This window comes from Orbicella faveolata, unplaced genomic scaffold (assembly GCF_042242905.1).
Source record: "Orbicella faveolata isolate gen_17 unplaced genomic scaffold, um_ofav_v1 contig_27, whole genome shotgun sequence".
Lineage (NCBI taxonomy): Eukaryota > Metazoa > Cnidaria > Anthozoa > Scleractinia > Merulinidae > Orbicella > Orbicella faveolata.
This window is the reverse complement of record NW_028301555.1, coordinates 781,210-806,161: the sequence shown is the minus strand read 5'-3', so window position 1 is coordinate 806,161 and position 24,952 is coordinate 781,210. Positions and strand designations below refer to the sequence as shown.

Below are 24,952 nucleotides of genomic sequence, written 5' to 3'. Positions count from 1 at the left end.
GAACGAAGTCAGTGCTCTGGAAAAACTATGGTACATGCATTACAGGATAGCAGACCTGTCCACGAAAATGAACTTCAACCTGGAGACAAGGCATCTTGTAACATCTGTGGAGGTAGCGTGGCCGAGTGGTTAGGGCGCCGGACTTGAAATCCGGAGGTCGCGGGCTCAAGTCTCGCTCTGACCACTATTAAAGCTAGAGTTGCTTTCCGACAGACCCTAGTTCAACTCCTCTGTTATGCTTGTAAATAGCCAAATGGAGTGCCTCCCACCTGTTGGGATTTTTAAGCCTGTTATGGTTAAGCTAAAATGCATAAGATCATTTACCGGCCCAAATGTTGCTCGTTAGAGACTTAAGTCAGTTGAACAGATTTATGGATAAAAAAGAAAGTTTTGGAAAAAAATGTGCTTTTCCTTAAGTGGCATGCCTGAGAACTGTAGGTAGTTGTAGCTAAGCGCATCGAGCACTACAAACATTCAACATCTTTTTTTAATATTTTTAACAGCAAGAATAGTAAATTTTGATACAAAGAATGCAAATGTATAAACTAATTAACACACATTCCGATAACTATTGCTATTTATACTTAATGTTTGATACATGTACTGTAGTTTGGAATGAGAATGCTGTTGAAGAAAGAGTAGAGCTTCAAAAACTATTCGTGACAGCCTAGATGTGTAATTACTACATTAGCCCTTACAGCCAGGTAAAAAAAGTATAGTTCATACAATGCTTCGTCGTCTTGGTAATTGCTCGACGCTACTTTCATATTTCTACAATTCTTAGCATTCCATTCCGTGAATGTCTTCCTGCATTTATGCGCTAAGTTACAAGGTTCAATACAAGAGAAGATAAATATGAGCAGCGTTTACGTTAATTTTTCAGTGGCTATAAGCACTTACTGCTTCGGATAAGTCAGATACTCATGTTAAAGCGTACCACGCATACACATCAACACACGTTGCGCCATCGTTGTTATCTTCACTACAATCCCTCCAATCCTGTCCGTACCATATCTGCAACTCCTGATTGCGTGACACAGGCAGCTTGTTAGGAAGGTCCGGGAAAATGAGCTCAGGAGATGTGTGGGTAGTTCCATTAAGACTGTAAAAATGTGTTTTGTTGTTACACCCGTGTAATTTCAGGTCTCCAGCAGGTGGCAGGATGGCTTCTTTCTTTGCATTGGTAATGATAGTCTGTAAGCTGTTCTTGCCATACCATGGTACATTTGGGCAGCCCCAGAAGGATTCCGGGTATCTCGGGTTGCATCTGACCGAGCCCGACTTGCGGATGAGCTTCATCGTCTTGAGAAGTCCACTCTTCGTGATGTTAAAGGCGCCGTACTGGTCATTTAGCGCCCCAAAGCAAACGGGTTCTGTGTTTAATTTCTGCCAGTTCTCTAAAATGAATTTTCAGAGAAAAATATTTGCATCCATGTCTTACGTTGCGATCCTGTGGCACACTCTTAACATTAAGGCTCAGGGGCCAATCAGATCAATGTTATAAATCTTTTTTAAAGTCATCTGCTAACATGACACAATTTGAATTTTTTTTTTTCATTAGCATCAAGTCCCAGGTATATTGAGGGAAATTTTCAGAGGTAAAACCAGTTTCTTTAAACACAAAGGTTAAGATCGTTACCGATCGCTCCCACAGGCGGACAAAAATTCAATATTTCTGCCAATCAGCACTCACCTCTGGATTGTTTTGGACGCTTTAATTTATACTTGTGCCGTTGAAAACAAAAAGGCTGTTTGCCCTCAAAATTTATTGGTTGATCGATCAATAGACTGAGCTACTCCGGTCTCTTGCAAATTTAAATTTTTTGGAGGTGCTAAAAGGTTAATTAAACTTCTTTATCAATAAACTAAAAGGCCGTACCTTCACAGCGAGCCAGGATTTTCTGATCATTCTCGTCAGAGTATATCCAGTAATCCCCGTGAACCATCTCATTTCCTTCACTGGCCTTGATCTCACTGCATGATTCAGCAGGAAGCTCTTGAATGGAACCAAGCGGGACTGTGAGATAAAATGAAAAGATAAAGTAACTTTGAGATAAAGTAATTTTGCTTCAAGTAATTTTATAAACAAGAAGAGCTAATAACAGATAAACCTTATTCGTAACCCTCTTATGTACGTTAGACGATGTTGGAAAGTATTCTTTTTATTGGTTGAGTTAATTTCAGGCAAACGCTTACGTGTTTTTTGGGATTTTACATGCTAGTGCTTTGTTCCGGATTGATGCTACAAATGGTTGATAGGCCAAACACGACTCCTACTGAAAAGAAGAAACTTTGACCTCTAAAGCTTTGCTTTAAAGAAGGACGTTTTTCAAAGATCTCCCTTTTCTGTATAAAAGCAGGGAAGGGTCTTTAGAGAACTCTCTTAGCAAGGGCTGATTTTCTTTTAAATGCCATTTACTCATAAGAATATTTTCTTAAGATTAGGCAAAGATGGGCGATATTCTGTCACAAACTGCAAAATTCTTTTGGGTCTTCTTTGTTTATTTTGCAGTGGGCAACCTCTGTTGCGTAATCCGCGTTTGAATTGTGTAATGTTTCTTCAAATGTAGCTTTTGAGAAGAGTTGGTTCTCAGAAGTCGTAAGTCTTCGCCTTTGAAAAATCCCATGATCCGGACGCCTGGAGGGTGCCAGGAGATGAAGTGCGTGTCTTGGAGAGTTTTTGTCGGTTTTAAGTGCACTCGCACGTCGAGAATAGACTCTTTCTCAAATCTTTCCCCCCTGTATACTGTAAGCATCTATCCAACAAAATTATTTCTTTATCTGAAATTTCAGCGGTGAATTTTACGGTCGCTGGTATGCATAATAGTTATTCACCAGCTTTATAAACGTGTTTACTTCCTTTTTGTTTTTGATCCATAGAGAAATGACATCATCGAAATATCTTTTTTCGGTGAGATTTTCTGGTTATTATATTTGTCCTTCAGTTTTGAGCTTGACTAAGCTTAAACCACACAAAACGTGAGCAATAAAAAACATTTTTAGACAAGCAAAATTAATAGTTCGATTAACTTTTAATCCTGGGTTAGCGTTAACCGGCTTTCGAACAACCCTGCCCGGGGATTTATATGGCTGTGGTTAATGATTTTTGTTTCTACCGCGGCCGTGAAAATGTTGACCAAGGAGACCGCCATTTCTGTAGTCATTGCCGTATCATGAGTTGCCGTTAAAAATGAAAAGAGTTTTCTTTTAAGAGAAGCTTTAGCACCTCGCTGAGGTAGAGGTTAGGTATGGGAGGTTTGTTTGGGTGGAATGTTTCGTATGTTTTACATACAGTCGTGATTCCTTCCTCCGGCCTGTGGGATGTTAGCATATAGTTTTGCAACGTCCATTGCGCCGAAGCCATGTACGGAGACATCCCACCTTTTCTCCTGGTGGTTTCGCCGCTCCGGTAGGAGAATCCGCAGCCGCGCTCAAAATTAAGCTCGCCACGGACGCTAGCATTGAAAATAGCTGTACTGATTGGAAAAATGAGACGAACATGCAAGAAAGGAAAGTGGAAGTGTACCTCTGTTTTTTGCCCTTTTCATGTAGAACCTTGTCTGATCCGGCCTAAAATCTTCAGGTCTCGCTTCCTTGGTTCGATTGTTCAGTTCGCAGACTTTATGACCAATGACGAAATTGTAGCTTTGACACGTGACCTCTTCTTCGCACATCAAATAGCACCCTCCAGGCCATCCAACCTTGCTTGTTTTAAAGGTGTGGCCCTTGAGGAACATTCCTCCAATTGAGTATTCCGCTGTTTGGCATTGGACAGCAGCTTGAAATACACCGATCCGGGACATCAGGAACGCAACTGAGAGCCAAAACTTGGGATTCATATTGAATTGAATGCGTCAGTGCCTGTGCTACATGTGAAATAAAAAAGTTCAAAATGACCTGTAATTGATACTAAATAACACCAGTACTGAGATTCAGTTTTGTTGTAAGCGTCTGTTTAATTTTATCACTAAAAAGATCGAGGTTCCCAACCATTGCTGTCCTCGTTTCTGCACGGCAGAAATTAGTAACTTCCTTAATTTAGACGGTAAAAGTAGCGAAGGTTGTCACATCCTTTTGGGAATCTTTATTTCTTAGCTTGATCCTCGTGAGTAGCACAGAGGGACTTATCTGAAGTAACGACAAGACTCTCACATAAAGTTTGTAAACCGGTGGGAGATTCTAAAAATCGACAGAAAATTAGTTGTCATTTTGTAACTTAATTTTCGAGGCAGTGCAAACGTAGATTTCTTTCTAATATCGCATTTCTTATGATAACTGGTCAGCTTTAGGGCCCAATTGAAATACAATAAACAGTCAAGTGTATCTAATATATCTTAGACCTCATTTATATGGTCTCGGGTACCTGAGACAAGCCTTCCCCCGAGTTACCCTGGCCGAGGTAACTTTTAGCTTGTTTCTTTGCAAAATTCAACCAACCGTTTACATTAGGATCGTGAACCCGTCTCGGGGGGCGAGACAACTCGGGTGGGCGAGTTGTCTCGCCTCGGCAGGTAAGGTAACCCCGGCAAGCGAGACAACTTTTCTTCATATCAACGCTTTGGCTCGCCTAACCGGGACATCACTCGGCGTGGCGAGTGACACGTATTGCCTAGATTTAGGATTTAAAGCAGAAATTCATATCAAAGAAGAGAAAATTAACTCAGCAAAACCCACTGTGATCGAATGACCGAGAGAAACTCAAAAAAAGAGGGATATTTGCACATTTGATTATTCAATAAGGGCTATGAATAATCACGCAGGGTCAACTTTGACTCGGCCTACAGGGAGTACGTTTTCACATATAAACGCTCGCTAAAGTTGCCTTGGGGCTAGGGTTGTCTCGGTTACCCGAGACGATATAACTGGGGCCTTACAAGTAGTTTCTTTGTAACAGTAAGTTAGGACTATGAAAAGATATGACCAGCAAGAATGCGTTTCTTTAAGAAAATCCCACATTGGATTCTTAAATACGAAAACGGATTTTGCGTTCTCTACTAAACAGATCAATCCAAGATCACTCGGATCATGGTGCATCAAAAGAACCGAAGAATCCTTGCCCAGAGTGGAATCTTCGGTTCCTTTGACGCACCATGATCCGAGTGATCTTGGATTAATCTGTTTAGAAAAGAAACGCAAAATCCGTTTGCGGATTTAAGAATCCAATCTTGGGTTTTCTTAAAGAATCGCACCCTTAAGAAAACATATGTTGGCCTTTTCGGGACAGACAAAATCTTCCGTAGTAAGTGCGTTTTATCTCACGCATTAGTTTTTACATTCTATTTCTTAGCTTGTCTTACTGGAACCAAAGGAAATTGGCATAATTGACACGTCTCGTCAAAAGAACTAAAGACACTTTTTCCGATGACAATTAAAGATAAGGGCAGAATCGAGAGCTTGCGAAATGTTCTCTTTTAATTATCAATTATTGCCATTGTCTTTCAATCAGAGAAACTTCAGCTCAAGATGTTGGATCCGATCATCGAGCTATTACACAATCAAACACCTGATTTCGGAAGCGATTCCCAAAAAGCACATATTCCTTAGCTCGTCATAAATTTACTTCCCTAAAAACAAAAACATTACAAGACTATTAAAAGGACTTAGCTGTTAAAAGGAACCGGTAGTAGTATTGTGTCAAGATATACATATTTCTTACCTCACCTAGAGCAGAAATTTGAAAGAACTGGTATCTCAAGTCCTCTGCGCTGGACTCTGAAAAATATATTGACAATGTAATCTTAATGAATTGCACGCAGTACTTAGCCCTCATGAGGCAGATCATTCTTATTGGCTCTCCTCTGACATTTAATTTTCTTTGAATCGAGATCAATATTTACTTTGATATTAAATGGATGACATTCGCATGACGTCTTTAGTTTTTCGCAAGAGAATTGAATATACTTCAGCTGCCTTCATTGGATTCCGTTTCATTTTACATTTATAAATTCTTCAAAAATAAATTTACAAATTTACTTTTACAAATTCTATTTACCACTGGCAGCCGAACGGGGCAATGATGACCTTTCATTTACCACAGCAAGATCTTCTCTTACTCCCAGAAATTGGGGCGGGAGTTAACTGGATTGATATCACGAGAAATATTTCTGCTGTTTAGTCGCCAAGGAAGTCTTTGACAAAAATGTCGAGAGCCGAAATAACCGAACTTACCCTTCGCTAATGCTAGAATTTACTCATCCCAAAGCATTTTCTCCCCTTTGTGTTTAACAATAAACAGCTTTTTCTATTCATATCTTTTCCTCGAGGAAGGCAGATGAAATTCTTTTGGCTGGTTTTGAAATAAAAAGAACTCCAACCTTTGAAATAAACGGAACGCCAACCTTATTGATCTCCTTGTCGGTTACGCCAAAGTCCAAGCGAAAAGTGTTCAGTGAAAATACCTGTCAGACATAAATATACATTCTTTACATTTGAAAGGAGACGCTTTTTCCATTAAACGGCTGGGTATATTAAGGTATTAAGGTCAATTTAAAGATGGCTTGTTTTCAGTCGTTTCATTTTTCTTTTCGGTTGGTTAAGCAGGTAGACTGCACCTGTGCACTACAGCCTGAAACAACGGTTTACTGGAAATGACAATTCAATCGACGTAATTTTGATCGCGCTTACAAGTTTTTATGTTGTACTTCTTAGCTTGACTTTTGGAACCAAAGGAAATTGACATAATTGAAAAATTCTTGGTGAAAAAAATAAAGACACATCTAGCATGACATAGCCATGGAGCAAAATCGAGAGCTTGCTACATAGCTATAAGTCAGCTTTTACTAGTTATTGCCGTTGTTTTTCAATCAACTAAACTTCGGTTTAGGACATGAAATTCTCAATGTGACACCAATGATTGAGTTATTATGTGGTCAAAATCCAGAAGCAATTCCCAATAATTTTTAGCGCTAATGCAAGAATTTACTCATCCAAAAGAGTTTTGTCTCCTTTGTGTTTAACAACAAACAGCTTTTTCTATTTATATCTTTTCCTCGAGGGAGACAGGAGAAATTCTTTTGGCTGGTTTTGAAATAAACTGAACTCCAACCTTAAGAGAAGAAATAAATAAAAAAGAGCCTTCTTTAGCCCTCATTTATGTCACTCACGAGCGACTTTATTGCAATTTTAAATGGGTTGGTTCGAACGAAGCTCAAAAAGGTCCTACTTTACAATTTCTAAGCTAATGACTTACAAGATTGTTGTTTATAGTCTTTTCAAAAGAGAGGTACGCTTCATTAAATTGTTGTAGGAGTTAAAATACCCCAAAAAGTACCTAGTTACAGATTAGAAACTCTCATGTCATCATCTCAGGACAAGAATGGTGTACATCATGGTGCGGAAGTTGTAATTTTGTGCAAATCTTCGAGGTTTATAAAAGAGATTCATAATATCCCACAAAAATAAAAGCGTAAGTAAGGAGAGTTGTGCCTGAAGTCTCTTTTGTCAAATTATAATTATCGGGAGATTTGAAACACTACTAGTTTTTTGGTTTGAGGCCACATTTTGTGAATTTTTTTCGATTCTAATCGACATTAACTCTTAATTTGCTTTCAATAGGGATCTATATATACTTCGTTATTAATCGGATGACATTTGAATGACTCCCGGTTTTAAAAGAAGAACTGGAAACGCTCCACCTGTCTTTATTGATCTCGCTCGAACGGATGAGAAACGGATGTTCCAGCCATTTAAAACGGTTTCAAATATCGTTCAAACGGCCATGGAAAAATTTCGATCGGATGCTGTAAACGTTTGAACGGCAAAGGAGAAATTTTAAACGGATGATGCCAGCCATTCGAACGGCTAACGAAAAATTTCGAATGGATGATGCCATCCGTTCGAACTGCTAAAAACCATTTTGAAATGGATGATGCTAAACGTTCGAACGGCCGAAGAAAAGGATTCGTATTGAACGACTAGTTATAAACGGCTCAGCGGCTAAATGCGGGAGATCTTGTTGTTTTGATTCAGGATATGTTTTTGTTCACCTTTCGTTAGTCTATATATAGCGGTAATTCTCATTACACACTTCTTCATTTCATCTTTCAAAACTCGACAAAACTTAGAAATAGTTTAGCTTTTAACAGACTAGAAAACAAAAGAATTGTTTTCCATCGCGGACCCGAGTCCGTCTCCTCGCAAACGTGCTGAACTTTGCATACCACTCGTCGACGCAGTGTGGATGACCTCCAACGCAAGTTTTGTTACAGAGATCAGGCACTTCGACAGAAGTTAATAGGAAACATTAATATTGTTATGCTTCATCATCTCTCTTCAGAGTAGAGCACCAAGTTTATTTTAATATTATGTACTCTGTCTTTTGGTAGGGCCAAGTTGCAAACGTTTGCATGCAGTCTATTTCCTATGAATCTTGAGTTCACAAACCCCGTCAGAAAATCCACTGTACACGCTACGTTTGAGACTTGGTAAACAGCAGAAATTTTACTTATGAAATCGTAATACCGCGTCAATCGATTTATTTGTAATATTCTGAGTTTGAGTTTTCCAAAGAGAAATAAATAAATAATGAAGGGTTGATACTTTCCTTTATCAACAATGGCAGTCCCATCCAACGTAAATGCGGAAAGAAAACATTTTGTTTCTTTTTTGAAATACCTTTTATCGCTATTAAGGTGAAAATTGTAAGCGAGCTTTTGTGTAGTGCGGGTTTAATTTAGTGTCAAGAGCTATTAATGATCTTCCCCCTGTCCTCTCGAGCTTATCGCTCATTCGGAACAGTTTTTCCGCTTTGTATTAAACATTAATTTGCTTTTGATATGCAAATGTTTTTCTTAAAGACGCTAAGTACACCGTGAAAATTCTTTGAAAAATAAAGCCAACACAAAACGTATACTCCAGCGATATCTCCAGTCTTTTCTTGCACTTCTTTAGAGCAGAAAAAATAAGATTTGAACCTGCTGAAGTTAGAACGACTAAAAAAAGTGTTTTTTTTTCCACAAACCTTCTCGGATCTGCTGTATTTTACATGTTTAAAAAATTTTCTTTTATTGCATTTATTGATCTGCTTGTCAGTTACGCCAAAGTCAAAGCGAAAAGTATTCAGTGAAAATACCTGTCAGGCATATATATACATTCTTTACATGCGAAAGGAGACACTTTTTCCATTAAACGTCTGGGTATATTAAGGTATTAAGGTCAATTTTTCTTTTGGGTTTGTTAAGCAGATAGAGTGCGACTGTGCACTACAGCCTGAAACCGGCGTCGACAAAACCAGGATCGGACCGGACCGGACTGGACCGGATCACGGATCGGATCACGGACCGGATCACGGATCGGATCACGGATCGGATCACGGATCGGATCACGGATCGGATCACGGATCGGATCGCGGATCGGATCGCGGATCGGATCACGGATCGGATCACAGAAAAAAAAAACGTTTTAAAGCAAAAAAAAAAAATCAAATCGTGTATAAGATAATAAAAAATAAAAGTGGAAAACTAAAATATGTTAAATAAAAATAAGAATCTCGAATTTGACGCAATGACATGTTAATTACAGAGAATGACAAGAGGTCATTTAAAAAGCCACAGAAGCGCCTACTATTTAAATTGTAATGAACAGGCAGATGTAGTTATATTTGAACGTTAGTTGGCTTGAAGCTTGCGTGAACCTCCCATTCTCGTTTTTGAAATTGTTGTTAGTATCAGTAGCTAATTCTCGGCTACTTTTTCGTGTCAGATGTGAGCGTTACAGTTAGCGTTACAGTTAATGAGAAAGCTTACGTACGAACGCTTAAGGACATGACTTGCTTTAAAGGAGCTACGTCACGATTTGCGCATCTTGAAAAAACTAGCCTAGTTTTTCAAGTTCGTCATTTGCAGTCCTCGTTAATCTTTACCATCCTTAACGATCCTCATTCTGTTTTGATTTGTTCTTGCCTCTTAAGTGCTTTCTATCCTAGAACACGATCATTTTAAGGTTTTATTCCATATAAAGGCAACTCTTTACGACCCTAAAAAGACTTTAAAAATCGTGACGTAACTCCTAAAATGTTGTCTATTCTCGGGTTGCGTTATCGTTCACACTATCAATGTTATTCCTATATTTTTTTGTAAAACAGCTGTATTTCCTTGAAATACAAATGGTCTGTTTCGTATTATTCCAGTACGAAATATCGTATTCCAAACTCACATCTTGTAAAAGTATAGACTTGTCTCAGAAACGGAAATTGTTTGAAAGCATCAGGTGTTTAATATTATTAGTGTTTTTAGTTTTTGTGTTTCGATTCATACATGTACGTTCGTCCTATTATTACCACCGCGTTTTATGACAGTTTACCTTTGATGCAAGGGAATATACGAAATATCATTTATCTGAACTGCGGAGAAAGATATGAAGACATGATTGATCATCGCAATCAAAACCCAACAGCCTGAAAAAATTCATCTGTGACCAGCTCCCAGTTGGCTTGATATTATAAAAGAATAAAGGAATATCACACCTGAATTGAACAAAACGTTCTGCTTACAGTAGTCACTCTAATGTAATTTGCTCAACAAAATTTTGAATTTTGAATCTTGAATTTTGAATTTTTTTTCCTTGATCCGATCCGTGATCCGATCCGTGATCCGATCCGTGATCCGATCCGTGATCCGATCCGTGATCCGATCCGTGATCCGGTCCGTGATCCGATCCGTGATCCGGTCCGATCCGATCCAGGTTTTGTCGACGCCGGCCTGAAACAACAGTTTACTCAAACAATTCAATCGACGCAATTTTGATCGCGGTTACAAGTTTTTGTGTTGTACTTCTTAGCTTGATTTTTGGAACCAAAGGAAATTGACATAATTAAAACTTCTTGATAAAAAAAATAAAGACACATCTGGGATGACAAAGCCATGGAGCAAAATCGAGAGCTTGCTCTATAGCCAGAAGTCAGCTTTTACTGATTATTGCCGGTTTTTTTTTCAATCAACTAGACTTCGGTTTATATATGGTCAAACTCCAGAAGCATTTCCCAATAATTTGTAGCACATTCATTTTGTATTTCCCAACACGCCATAAATATAATGTCCTTAACAAGAAGAAAATTAAAACCTGAAAAAGCGTAGCTTTTAAAAGTGACCGGTAGTAAAATTATGGCAAGATAGAGATATTTCTTACCTTATCTGGAGCAGAAATTGAAAAGAACTGAATCCGAGGTCCTCTGCGTAGGACTCTTGAAAATATATTGACAAGGTGATCTTAAGTTAATGTAGTCAGTACTTAGTCCTCATCATTACGCATATCATCCTTATTGCCTCTCCGATTCTCTTCATTTTAATTTTCTTTGAATCGAGATAAATATTTACTTGGATATTGATGGATGACATTTGCGTAACTTGGAAATGTTTCACCTGCCTTTATTGCTTTTGCTCGTCTTCTTTTATTTTATCATTTGACTTCCGTTTTTCGCAAGAGAAGTGAAGATACTTCAGCTGCCTTCACTGCTTTAGCTTGTCCTGTTTCAATTTACTTTCACACATTTCATTTACCGGAATTCAGCCCAACGGAGCAATGATGACCTTTCATTTACCACAGCAAGCACCTCGTTGTGTTTCTATTTACATCTTTTCCTAGAAAAAGGTGGGTAAAATTCTTTTATCTTGCTTTGAAATAAAGCCAACGCAGCTAGTATAGCAGACATGTAATGCAAGTCAAAATTAATACAAACATTATAACATATCAAAACCCCGATAGAGAGCTCATCTGTAGCTTTGTAAAGGCATGTGTCGTGTTAAATGAAACACCCTGTGAAAAAACCTGTGAATTTTGCAAGGGCTAAATTTTGTAGAAAAATCACAAAATCTAGAACCTGTGAAAAATCTGTGAATTTTAAGACCTGTGAAAAAACATGTGAAAAAAACATGTGAACAAAATAGGAAGAAATTTCACTTTTAAAACCTGTGAATAAACGTGTGAAGTAACCTGTGAAGAAATTTCACTGAAAATATGCTCAAAAAACCTGTGAAGAAAAAGCTGTGAATAAGCTATCAAGACGTTTCACTGCAAAAAAAAAGTGGAACGTATTTGAAAAAAACTTTTTTAAAATAATTCTGAAACAAAAATTAACACTTAAAAGGCCGTGAAAATGTGAAACATTTTTTGAATTTTGCATGATTGAAATCTGTTTTGCACTGCACCATGCATGTGGTTAACTTAGCAACCTGTTGAGTTATCACCAGCAAGTTGGCATGGAAATCGTATGTGAGTTGTTAAATTGTTCATGGAAAATTTGACAATCTAGGCCAATCTTTTTTTGGTTTGGTGGGCAAATCTACAGAAAATTTGTGTGAAAGCTGTAGATTTGCCTTTATTTCAAAACTGTGGTAAATCAAAGCCAAATGTGAAATTTATGTTCTAATTGTACTCAAATTCAACAGCAGCATACAGTCTCTCTCTTATTGGAATAGCGCTGCAAAATAGGTATAAAATTAACATATAATCAAATTATGCTTCTGCAGCAAATGTGAATAAACTGTTGGTTAATTTGCATTTTTAACATGTGAAATGTATTCCTCAGTCCCTGTGAAAAAGCTCCAAAACAAATTCTATTTCACAGGCTTTAACACTTTGGAAAATGTCCCACAGATTATTATAATCACAGTTTTGAAATTTTAGACACTACAGTGCAAGTGTACATGTAGCAATGAACAAGCTCAAAACCAAAATTATCTTTCACAGGTTTTTTCACAGTTCTATTATACAGTTTTTTTTCACGGGTTTTTTCACAGGTTGTGACCATGTGAAAAGTGCCTGTTCACAGGTTTTGAGATTTTAGACCCTGTGAAAAAACCTGTGAAAAAGCTCCAGAGCAAGATTCTTTTTCACAGGTATTTTCACAGGTTTTTTCACAGGTTTTATTTCACAGGTTTGTTCACAGGTTTTGTCATAGGTTTTGACCTTGTGAAAAGTGCCCTGTTCACAGGTTTTCAAAATTTCACGCCCTGTGAAAAACCTGTGAAAAGCCTTTGAAAAAACACATGAAAATTAGTATTTCACAGGTTTTTTCACAGGATAATTCATAGGTTTTTCACAGGTTTTTCACAGGTTCGCATCCAATAGTGATAGCCTCCATTTGACTTTAAAAATATACTCAGATATTTGTCCTTGGACATATCTGCTCCTTGAAGCTCACAGTTTTTATTGAGCTCCACTCCAAGAAAACTGCTTACTTCTCGGAAAAGTTCTTAATTACCCTAAAGAAACAGAATTTACTAGTAGTTTGTACATTTTGACTGTGTTTACTAGGAAATTTACTAGAAAAGTATGTCAATTTATCCTATCCATTCATTGTGGAAATCTTAAATATCTGGACTGAAATCACTTACGAGAATAATACAGACCATTTTCGCTCTCAGAGCCTTTGGCACAACTCCCTTATAAGAATCGATAACAGACCAATCTTCTGCAAAAAATGGCAGCAAAAAGGGATTAACAGGGTTTCGCATTTGATGAAAGATTCAGACACCTTCCTATCCTTTTCTGAATTCAAAGATCGGTATGGTATCACTGAAACAAATTATCTTGCTTTTTATGGGCTGTTATCCGCTTTAAAAAAAATCAAAATACCTTTACACAATAATATAAATATACAATACGAAAGCTTTTATACGAAATTTATGAAAGCAAGTAAACCAAGCAGACAGGCCTATAAAAAAATAATTGGTCTTAAACAAAGAGTCAAGAAAAATGGGCTACGGATTATGCCTTTGAAGCCCATGAACCAATAGACTGGAGTGCGGCGTACCAGCTATCTTTTCAGTGTACAAAATCTATAAAACTAATTGTATTTCAATTCAAATTGCTGCATAGACGACTGGCGACTAATGATTTTCTTAAAAAAGTAGGAATAAAAGATAACGATCTCTGCAGTTTCTGCAAAACTGAGAAGGAAAGCCTAATTCATCTTTTCTGGTCCTGTAGAGTTGTCTCTACCTTCTGGCAAAACTTTAAGGAGCTTCTTGTAAGCCAAAATCTTGCGTTGAGAACATACAACCTTTCTTTAAATATAGTCTTAGGCCTAAGGCCAGACAAATCAAAGAATAAACAGAAACTTAATTTTAATTTTCTTGTGGCGAGATATTATATATGGTCGTGTAGGACACGCAACTTGCCCCCTGAAATGAAACATTTCTCTGTCTTTCTGGCATGTTACAACAGCCTCAAAACTGGAGCAGCGTCAAATGATAATCTTTAGAAATCTAAGTGGGTGATAATAATAATTAAACGTATTTACCAACAAGCAACTGTATAAAAAAAAAAAAAAAAAAAAAATGAAGAAAACCCTAAGGCTAACACTGTGCACGGATATTATTGTACTGTAGGTCAACCTTAACAAGTGTTGCACTTGTCAGTATTGTAAGTAACGTGTATTGTATGTAAATAGTAAGTAGTCTTTTTAATTAATTAATTAATTAATTAATTGATTAATACAATGTAACTTATTGTAGTGTAAGTAATGTAAGTAATTGTATTGTTAGTAATTATCCAGTAAGTGATGTAGGTAATTGTCCCATAAGTAATGTAAGTAGTTGAACTGTAAGTTGTTTTTTTTCCCTGTGTTTTGCAATAAAAAAAAAAAAAATTTAATAAAAAAAAAAAAAAGGAAATTTAATTTTAGAATCTATATAGTAATAGTTACTCAAACTTGCTGATACTTAAATCAACAGAAAAAAATCCAGTTTGCAATTCATAATTCTCTCAACAAAATTGTTGATAGTTCACAAACCTTGTCAATAATTGACTGCATGTGAGACCTGTGATCTTGGTTACCATATACAGCAGTGAGGACCACTGGTCTGGGGAAATGTGCAGACCTGCTTCTGTAGCAATTTTTATTATCTGTGCATCATGCGTCTTCCGCAAACCATTACATGTACGACACTAATACAAAATAAACATAAATTTTTAAAAGAGGACATTAGGCTTTACATAAATTATTAATTGCTACTATTCTTCTTAATTCATTTGAAAAGTAATAATTGGACAATGAGCTGGAGGTTTCTTAGTGGGCAATCAAAGTTCCGAACCAACTGTCAAAGTCAGTTAAGAAATCATGAGTGAGCTGTCTATTGTTTGACCATTTAATTTAACCTACCGACAAAAAAGTCCTTATTTTATAAGCATCACGGAAATGCAAAGTAAAAGCCATTTTCAAAGATTGACCAGCTTCTGGTACATTGCATCAATCATTAGATCATGGTCAATGTGTAGCCAACAGTGTATTTACCTGCTGGGCTGTTGGTTGGTTTTGCTGTACTATTTAATTAATAGATTGCACTTTCTCGGAGTTTAACCCACATGGGATGACAGGAGAACACCAGAAAGGCCTGGTGGGGGGAGGGCGGCGGGGGAGAAGGCTCTCTCATATAAAAAGAATATGGATGCTCATCGCACTTTTAGGGGTTGAAAAATGCGGTTTGGTACCTCTAAGGGTGTTATGTCTCAAAAGGTCCACTGCAGGAGCTTTTACAGTACCCTTTAGGGTATTGAGCCAAAAAAAGGAGGCAATCTGTTGCATTATAATTGGTACCTCTTAGGGGTGAAAAGCATTTCAAGCCACACCCACAAAACAGGATCTTGGTCTCTCGTAAGGGAGAAAGGCTTGTAAATCATGAACCATTAAACCAAACCAGTGAATAATAGTAATGAGTGCTTTGATTATCTCTGATCTCGGGATAGTTATTACCCACAATGGACTATGCAGTGAGTCTTGGCACAAAAGGGTACCATTTCAGGTTGGATCTATTCAAAATGGTTCAAATTTCATGTCAAATTTGAACTACAAAGTACAATATGGTAGACTACCATTAGGCTGTTCAAAAGAAGTTAATATGATGGCTGATTCATCAAAGGGTGATAAGGCGCAAGGGCTTTAATCTCAGTGCAGAGTCTCAACCCATATATAACTGAGCCCCTGCCCTTTTGGGTATTTTATCGAGTCCTGAGATTGGCTTAGTCTCACAATGAAGTAAAAACAATCTCATACTGTACCTGCTCGTCTAGCTGAAACAGAGCTGATTCATTGTCTTTTCTCTCAACCTGAGAAAAATCTTAGCATTAACATCGATAATAATACATTCTTATATTACAAAATGTAGCTCACGCAGGTTTAACTAACAAAACGTTTACAGTAAGAGGCATTAACATTAACATTTTAAATTAATGTCATGGTAAACATTTTTTAACTTTAGCAACAAAGGGCTGACAGCTGACCCACATGTACATGGAATGGTAGATGTGAGTACACTCTTTGAATAAATAACTACTAAAATCAACCAAACAGATTGCTTCATTGCTGCATTGCTGGTCCAATGTTCTCTAAATACAGAACCAGCACTGTCCTGTACATAAATGAATGATCCAGCAATAGTTACTCTTCGGTAAAGATTTTCTAAAATTTTCAGTCATCAAATAAATCTCTTAATTAGTTATTAACCAAGCTTGTTCAGGACCATACTGGGAGAATATCGGCTGTCAGTCTCTTTTCTCCTGTAATTTGATGTTACTCAAAAATATCTGGCTCTTGGTCATTAAGCACAGACCTTGAGCTCTCTGCACTCGGTCTCTAACCATAACCTCTGGACAAATCATACTTTCCATCCATTCCTGAGCTTCAGTAAGTACATACAATGTAACTACATCTTTACTATTTTCTCCTAAGCATTCAAAATAGCAGAGTTCAACTTAATTCAGTGATGGAGTACAACAGGGTTTGGACTTCTAACTTAATGATGTTTGAATTCCAGGTTTTCCAAATTAAAAATAATTCCAGGACCCAGAACTCAGACTTTTTGTGTTATAAATGTTTTTAGAAAAAATGCCTTTTTAAACTCCAGGAGCTTCCAGGAGTAGACGGAAAATAGACAATTTTGAGGAATTTTCCAGGGAAGTGGTAGGAGATTTTACAAATTTCAGAGAGCAGTTCATTTAACATAGTGCCAATCCTGGTTCATTAAGATTATGAATACCTTAAAGCATGATGCCCTGTACAGCGTTACTGGACTACATGACCAATGCTTGCTTTGGAAGCTTGTGGAAACCGCGATTTCAGCTTCTGGACCACAAACAGAACTAAAACTTTCCTAGACAAAGCCTCTCCACCCTCAAGAGCCAACAAAATTAGTTTTAAAGCTTCTTCTTGCATTGCTGGTCCCAGAAACTGACAACCACGATCCCGCATAGCAGCCCAGAGGTGGGAAGGCAACTTTGACTTGTTTTGATGCAATAGCACAAGCTCTGTTACAGTCCTTTCCCCAAGGCTTCTGGCAGCACACATGGCCCTCACTCGGCCATCAGCGACAGCAAACTGACAGTTAACTAGAGACACAAGCTTTCGCTGAATTGGTCTTGACAGGAGATTATTCAAAGAGCCCCGATTGCAACCATTACTTGTTCCACTAGCTGTCTCATTTGCAGCACCAGTGAAGGGCTTTAACAACAATGCAAGCTTCTCAATACAACGTTTGGATGCTCTGTATTGAGCAGCATTGTGTTGTACAGTTTCTGTGGGGGGGAAGTTCGTCTTCTGGTATTTCCACTCCAACTAGCTGAAGCAAAGCATAGTTAAATGGAAGCTTGGAGAGGTCCGTATCAGTATGAACGAGATCAAATGGACATTGTGTTTTAGACAGCTTTGAGAAACAGGAAATGCAAAGCGTGTGTCCACATCCCAAGGTGACTGGTTGCCGATTGCAGTCGTCAAATTGGTAGTTACATTTAGGACACAAGAGAAATTCTGTCCACTGTGAAGTTTGAATGGGCATGACTGATAGATTCAGTTATTTTGCAGGTGATATTTGTCGCTGGATATGTATGTAATTACTACAAATCTCCTGAGATAATAAAAATAAATAGAACACTCTTTAAGGACGGTGCATACTAAATACAAAGTTTGTTGCGCCAGATAAGGACCATATGAGAAAAGCAGACCTTTGCAAAGGCTATTGGAGATTCCACAAAGAAATGTTGGGGTAGCCACGCATTTTTTCGAGATAATTAGCCTTGAATCTCAAAAAATGCTGACATCAGCATTTTCTGAAAAATTTAGGAAAGGATATTTTTCACAGATTTCCTTCGAATTTGCCTTTACTAACAGAGAAGCAAACACATTTATAAAGATCTTAACACTGCATGGTAAATGGTAGCATAAAAACCATTTTTCCTATGTTTTTAATAACAAAATTGTTGCAACAGCCCTTTTAGCGTCTCTGACAGCCTTCCTCTGGTTCAGCTGAAATATAGTCTAAATACCTTTTGCTCACAACCAGAAACTAATCAGGTGTTGAATTGGCTTGCCACTTCCATTTCATAACATAAAAATGTGGGGGTAACCAAGCGTTTTTTAAAGTTATTGATCTTTTTTAAACTTTTACGGTGCCCGTTACATTTTTTTCCTGTAACCTCCCCGGTAAGTAAAACATTTGCGTATTTTACACTTGTTTTGTGCGCGCCCTACGCCATCTGCAGGTACATGTTTACGGTCGGATTTCAGTATAATTTTCCACAGGAAACAGCTAGTTTTTCAGCTGGATGACGTTAACAGTTAGTGGTCAGCGATACCCTGCTATTTTGGTATTCTCTCCTGGTTTAAGTACAGGTTCATTAAATTTGATTTGGTCACAGTAGGAAAATTTTGCTTTCTTTTAGTCGTGTACTTGGTAGCGTAGTTGATTGCGTCAATGCCAACCCCAGCGCACGCATGGCGCCTAAACCATGCCTTGCGCGATGTGCGGAAAGCATGCGCACTAACAAAAGTAGGCACCGTCCATAAGATAATTTGTATCATTAAATTGTAAATGCAGTCAAACTTTCGATACGTGTTATTTGTAGTCCATCTCCTGATAATAAATGTCTTCCGTAAGAGAAAAAGGGTTAGAACTCGCCTACGATAGGACGTCAGTGAAATTGTTTACTTTACAATAATTTATTCATGCTTTAGCGTGAAAGGGTAAAGCTTAAATCAATATTGTTTCACTAAAGAGAAACTAACCATTTGGCCTTACATCTTTCATTAAAATTCCTGAACAGTTTGTAAGTCTGAGACCAATTATATATTCTCCTAGTAAACTTAACATCCCGACAAATAAGAAATCCTAAAAAAAAAAAACAGTTATGCTATGGTTATACCACATCTAAACGGTTAGTTTAGCCTGTGAAAATCAAGCGCGCTAGACGAAAAGCTAATATTAATTAGAAAACACAAATTGCGCCATTAGTTGGACGACTGAACGAAAAATTCCATTTCAAAGTCATCTTTATAAACAATTTGACATGTGGCTTATAACAAATCATTCTTAGGCATCGTGTGTCGTACTCTAAAGCAATAATATAATTGAAATACTTACCTCAGAATAAGCCTTGGTTTATACTGATAGCTGATAGCACATATGAAGCCACACATATGGGTGGCTTCATAGCTCAGTTGGTAGAGCATCGCACCGGTATCGCGGAGGTCACGGGTTCGAATCCCGTTGAAGCCCTGATTTTTTTTTTTCAGGCTTCTTCTTTCCAATTGCTTAAATTGGAAAATTAACTGCGATGATCATTCTTCACTTTCATCCACAACCGCAGTTCATATATGAATTATTTCATATAAACTTCACATCATTTTACTCCTCACGGGAAGATATGAACTCGATTAATTGACCTCGCTCCCAATGTGTGGCTTCATAGCTCAGTTGGTAGAGCATCGCACCGGTATCGCGGAGGTCACGGGTTCGAATCCCGTTGAAGCCCTGATTTTTTTTTTTCAGGCTTCTTCTTTCCAATTGCTTAAATTGGAAAATTAACTGCGATGATCATTCTTCACTTTCATCCACAACCGCAGTTCATATATGAATTATTTCATATAAACTTCACATCATTTTACTCCTCACGGGAAGATATGAACTCGATTAATTGACCTCGCTCCCAATGTGTGGCTTCATAGCTCAGTTGGTAGAGCATCGCACCGGTATCGCGGAGGTCACGGGTCCGAATCCCGTTGAAGCCCTGATTTTTTTAAATTTTTTTTTTCAGGCTTCTTCTTTCCAATTGCTTAAATTGGAAAATTAACTGCGATGATCATTCTTCACTTTCATCCACAACCGCAGTTCATATATGAATTATTTCATATAAACTTCACATCAGTGTTAACTGAATGTAAGTGTGAAATCCTTCCCAAGCCCACAATATCAAGAGTTCCTTCAACCGCCCCTGAAATATTTCACATTTTTTCCATCCTAGGAGGCAAACTTGATACCTCTTCGGTTCCCGTGGATGGTTTTGACGTCTGGGACACAATTTCTATTGGCAAACCATCTCCAAGAACTGAGATTCTTCTGAACATTGACTTGGCACCAGAAGAGCAACTTTATAATGAGATGGAGTAGATGACCCACTGTACCAGGGCGCGGCAATTCGTGTGGGCGACATGAAGTTACTGATGTCATGTTCTAATTCAACATGGTTCAAACCGCCTGAACTGGGGGATATAAGTACCAAGGATACGGTCAGTAAAATAATTTAAGTATAAGCCCGGATATTGTAGAACGGACCATGTTATAACGCATCCTGTTAGCCCAGTGATCTGTCTATTGTCTGCTCAAACTTTCAGTTGAAACAGTAGCCCATGGGCTTCTGATTAGAAAGCGTTGCGTCATAACACATCAAGTGAAATTGTTTTGACCTGTTTTATAAGAAATCTACAAAACCAGTTAGCTGAGTGTGTATGCTGAGAAGCGTACCTACAGTTTGGTAAATATAAACCTACGTGAAAACATTCTTTTAATTTCATTGCCAGGTTCTGCTTGGCATGATATGTAAGAACTAATTTTCAGTCTTCCATGTTGTAAACGAAAATAGTACTAAAACTATTAAGGAATGATGTTAGTATAATTGTTTCTTTAGTTACGGAGAACTTATGCTTATAATTCGTGTCTTTTTCCTTTTTAGAATTTCCATAAGGCAAGAGGACTGATAAAACTTGCCCTTTATAACATTACTGCTGACCCTACAGAACACACAGACCTCAGCCAAAAGCTCCCGGATGTGGTAAACAAATTGCAAGAGAGGCTACAGTTTTACAAGCAGACCGCTGTACCGCCATTAAACAAACCGACGGATCCGGAAGCTTGGGTTGTTGCAAGGAAAAATGGTTGCTGGACACCTTGGAGAAGTTAGTGGTGCGGGGGTGGGGGGGGGGGGGGGGGATTCACTGACTTGTTCTTCGTTTACCGCTGCACAAAATGCCCTGACTTGAAAAAATTTAATTTCCACTTTATTAAGGTATTTCGGTTGGCAGTGGGTTCGTTTGGTTAGATCTAACACAGCTAGTGTTCAGCTTCGCCAGCTCGCTTGAGCGATTTTAAAATTTACCTTATCAGCTACAATCGCAACTCCACTAACGGCCACCTCTTCACAATGGCTTCTTTCTTTTGGTCCCGGTGGACAGTCCATACATTCACTAGAAAGTTTAAGAAAACGGCGACGGCAACGGCAACGGCAACATCGCTAAGCAAAACGTTTAATGTGCAGAACAATAGCTGTGCACGTGCGTTATAATTCTTGGTACATTTCTTTGCCGTCCTCTGCAAAACAACAACGTGAAATGACCAAATTCTGCGTTGTGCAGAGAACGTGAACCACGACGGCTGTTTAAAATTTCTATTTCAAATTAATCGCTGTGTCCCAGACTCAGTTTCGCGATAGTTTTGACACTGATAAACAAAGTAAATGACTTTAGAATACCACGAGGTTCCTAGGTAAAATATAAATTCATTTTTTAATCGACGTTACCCTCAGCGTCGCTGTCGTGATTACTTAAACTCCCTACTGTTATCTTAAACTGTTTACAATGCCCACCTGTCCACAACGGCAACGGCCACTAAAACGCGTCTCGATTGTGCTTCGTGTTTATATGCTAAAATACGGCCTTTTTTAAAAAAAAATAGTTACACCCCCGACTGAAAAAAAAAGGCGTGGTATAGGGGGATTCATGCTGACGTCATTTTTTTTTTTACATATTTGCTCATTAGCATACGGCTTTGCGCGCAGAAGGAAACATGTTAGATATGAATTGACTCCAGGCAGCTAAAGAGCTGGTGAGTGTATGAAAATACATAGTGAAATGTTAAGCTCCTTGGGTGTATTCAAGGAGATAGTCTTTCAAAAACTCCAAATTAAAGTAGGTGGCAAGAGCGCTAATGAGCTCATACATTCTTTGTAAAATTGCAGTTTTTAAACCTGTTTTGCACAAAAAGTATGCAATAAATCAGGCTCATATTCATTGGCAGAGTTAATCGCATTATGACCTTTTAATATTCAGAACTGACTTATTTGTAGCTCCATCAGAAACTGAATTCCTTATGCTAATGAGGCAAATATTGTAAACAAGGATTCCCATATTACACGCCTACCTCCCCATAACGGCCACCTCTCTTTTTTTTTTTCCTTTCCCTTCCCCCTCACCCATTTATCCACCTCACAACTTCTCCCTCGGTAAATTTCCCTCGCCCCAATCCCCCCAGTTACCAAATCCAAGTTGGCGGTCTAATACGAAAATGTGCACTCGCGCGCCAATAATTAATACGCCTGCACTTTCCTCTGTCCCCACAGAGAACTTTACTACTAGCATAGCACAGGAATAAATGTCACCTGTTGATCATGTTAGCTGGATTTTAACCAGTTTTTGATTGGCAACAATTATGACATACTCGACATAAATGGCATCTTGTATTTACTTTATTAGCTTCAGATGATCACGGTACGGAATATTAAATTATTTTCATTCACTACACCATTTGTTTTGGATTCAATTTAAATTTTTCCGCCAACGATAACAAACTGCTAAATACTGTACACAAAATAAGTTGAGGTAATCACCCAAGATCTCTGTTAACAAACGTTTGGTGCTAAAATTGAATGGACCTTAACTATCACGGGTTTGGGAGCGATCGTGACGGCTTGGCAACTTGTACGCGGCTTACAAGTTCGCAGCGGAAAAAATATAACAGATATAATGTATAAAAAATTACAACGGTGACTGAACGCTTTCTAGCACAACTACAGCCCTCAAATTTAGTTAAAGCAATACTATGCCTCGTACATAGACTTCGCTATTCATAGACTGTTCAGAATTCGATTGTTACCAAATGTTATTTGCCATCGGATTCCCATACATACACTGTTATTTCTGACGCGTATTGCCTACCCGTCAAGATGGCTTCCAAAAATGATAAGGTCTATGCACTGCGGGATTTTTTGTTGCAAAGTAATGAAAAGGTGCGGTTAATAATCTCGCTCCTTGGCATTTATTTTTAGATTAGAACCACGATATCACTGGATCATATCCAAATAATTATTAAAGAATACGTTTTATTTAAACTTAAGATCATCTTGTTCATGTGCGCGTTAAGAGTACTACATGTATTACATTTCGTGGAAGAATCAAGGAATTTCCTTGAAATCTAACTAAATTTTGTTTTGACAGTAATTTTTACAGCTGCAACGATTTAAAACATTTTTTTTGTATTTTATTCGCTTTGTCGTGCTACAATAGAAAAAAGTAAAAGCACATTTGTACGAAAAATCAATCAAATGATCACGGTACCGAATATTATATTATCACTGATTCACCAAACTATTGGTCTTGGATTTCAATTTCATTTTCATATAATCCATAACAAACTACTTAATATTGAGCCCAGAATATTGTAAAATAATCGCTTAAGATGTCTGTTGGTTCTTAAATATGCTCGCTTCTCGGCAAACTTTTGGAATAGAACTGAAATATCGATGAAGACGCTTTTTTAACTGAGGATCGTAGCCCGGAGGACTATCCAGAGTCTAATTCCGTTGCCAGAGCCCGCGCGTTGTCGGTCAGCGTTTATTTACCGAACGCCCAATCAAAAACCTGGACTAGGAAATCCTAAAACCGGTTTTTGGGTATGTCTGCGTTCAATTCAATAATGGTTTCTGAACATACGCAACAACAGTAGCTGGGGTGACTAATGCTGGCTCATGTACTGATTTCCCCCGGATTGCCAATCAAAAGAGCGCGGCCACTCGAAACAAGATTCTACTATGGAAAGTAATGCGAGGACACCTATTATTTCAGCTCCTCCTCTGAATGTGCAAATGGGCAATGAAGTCCCTTGGGACATCCTCCTCGGGCGTGATTCCGACACATCCTGGATTTATATCTGCTGTTGTTGGGAGACTGAAGAGGAAAAAATGTACCTGTAAGACACTGGACACATAAATTCTGTCAAGGTACAATAAAAGTCACACCTAACAGACCTGGGCCTGGTTGTTCGAAAGCCGGTCAACGCTAAACTAGGATTTAAAGTTAACCGAAGCGCTATGTCAGGATTATAAGTTAACTAAGCGCGAAGCGCGCAGACCATAAATCAAACAGGAAAAATGAGGATCAGTAAGTTACAGTCTGTACGGACCGAGAACAAGAGGTTACTAAGATATTGACTGTATCTCTACGGTGTGTCAGACGGGTTCTGGAATGATTTCTATTCGCAAGGAACGGCTTCAAATTTCTCACGCACGTCGAAATCAAAACGAGCCAATTTAAAATCGTTGTTAAGTCGTTAGCACGTTTTAAAGCACAATTTAAAGTAAACGAAATTTTTAAAATTTTACCTGCTGTAAATGTTATTAAAGAGCACTTGGCGGTAAATCACAGTACATTTTGGCAACAGAAACAGCTTTAAATTATTAGCGGGCCGTAGAGTAGAATACGCCCCCCTAAATTGACCGGTCACAGCGCGCGTAGTAACTGCGAGATATTTAAGCAATAGGCTGATAAACCACGCGCGATGTTGGAAAAACACGAGAAGAATTCGTAAATCACGAGCCGCAGGCGAGTGATTTACGAATTCTTCTCGTGTTCTTCCACCATCTTAAGTGGTTTATCAGTCTGTAAACCATAAAAACTTGTGGTCTATTCCTTTTATTA

The 24,952-nt window shown here is 38.1% G+C and overlaps 3 protein-coding genes and 2 pseudogenes across 3 annotated transcripts in view; 2 read left to right on the top strand and 3 right to left on the bottom strand.

Annotated features, from left to right (window-relative positions):
• Nucleotides 1–469: 469 nt before the first annotated feature.
• LOC149107042 (uncharacterized) lies at nucleotides 470–6,204 on the bottom strand. Its single transcript, XM_089296812.1, has 4 exons — nucleotides 5,657–6,204; nucleotides 3,527–3,866; nucleotides 1,880–2,017; nucleotides 470–1,397 (listed from the first exon to the last, which is right to left on the bottom strand). Exons 2-4 carry the CDS (start codon nucleotides 3,837–3,839, stop codon nucleotides 922–924), a joined length of 927 nt encoding a protein of 308 aa, XP_089152938.1. The 5' UTR covers nucleotides 3,840–3,866; nucleotides 5,657–6,204; the 3' UTR covers nucleotides 470–921.
• A 5,990-nt stretch (nucleotides 6,205–12,194) lies between these two features.
• Nucleotides 12,195–14,568, top strand: LOC149107041 (uncharacterized; annotated as a pseudogene).
• On the bottom strand, nucleotides 14,226–17,768 carry LOC149107040 (roquin-1-like; annotated as a pseudogene).
• Nucleotides 17,769–20,380: 2,612 nt separating this feature from the next.
• LOC149107039 (arylsulfatase B-like) lies at nucleotides 20,381–21,176 on the top strand. The gene is made up of 2 exons (XM_089297230.1): nucleotides 20,381–20,494; nucleotides 20,938–21,176. The coding sequence occupies exons 1-2, from the start codon at nucleotides 20,417–20,419 to the stop codon at nucleotides 21,163–21,165; spliced, it is 306 nt and encodes a 101-aa protein (XP_089153356.1). The 5' UTR covers nucleotides 20,381–20,416; the 3' UTR covers nucleotides 21,166–21,176.
• A 1,531-nt stretch (nucleotides 21,177–22,707) lies between these two features.
• LOC149107034 (roquin-1-like) overlaps nucleotides 22,708–24,952 on the bottom strand; it is a 64,896-nt gene continuing 62,651 nt past the window's right edge. The window contains exon 6 of the mRNA XM_089296762.1: nucleotides 22,708–24,202. Within this exon, the coding sequence (XP_089152888.1) occupies nucleotides 24,092–24,202 (111 nt within the window). The 3' untranslated portion in view covers nucleotides 22,708–24,091. The remainder of the gene's footprint in view (nucleotides 24,203–24,952) is intronic.

Coding starts and splice junctions, on each gene's coding strand:
- LOC149107042 (XM_089296812.1), bottom strand. CDS start 3,839: ATGAATCCCAAGTTTTGGCTCTCAGTTGCGTTCCTGATGTCCCGGATC. Junction 2,018..3,526: donor GAAAAGGGCAAAAAACAGAG/GTACACTTCCAC, acceptor TTTATCTCACAG/TCCCGCTTGGTTCCATTCAA. Junction 1,398..1,879: donor AATCCTGGCTCGCTGTGAAG/GTACGGCCTTTT, acceptor AATTCATTTTAG/AGAACTGGCAGAAATTAAAC.
- LOC149107039 (XM_089297230.1), top strand. CDS start 20,417: ATGAAGTTACTGATGTCATGTTCTAATTCAACATGGTTCAAACCGCCT. Junction 20,495..20,937: donor ATATAAGTACCAAGGATACG/GTCAGTAAAATA, acceptor TTTCCTTTTTAG/AATTTCCATAAGGCAAGAGG.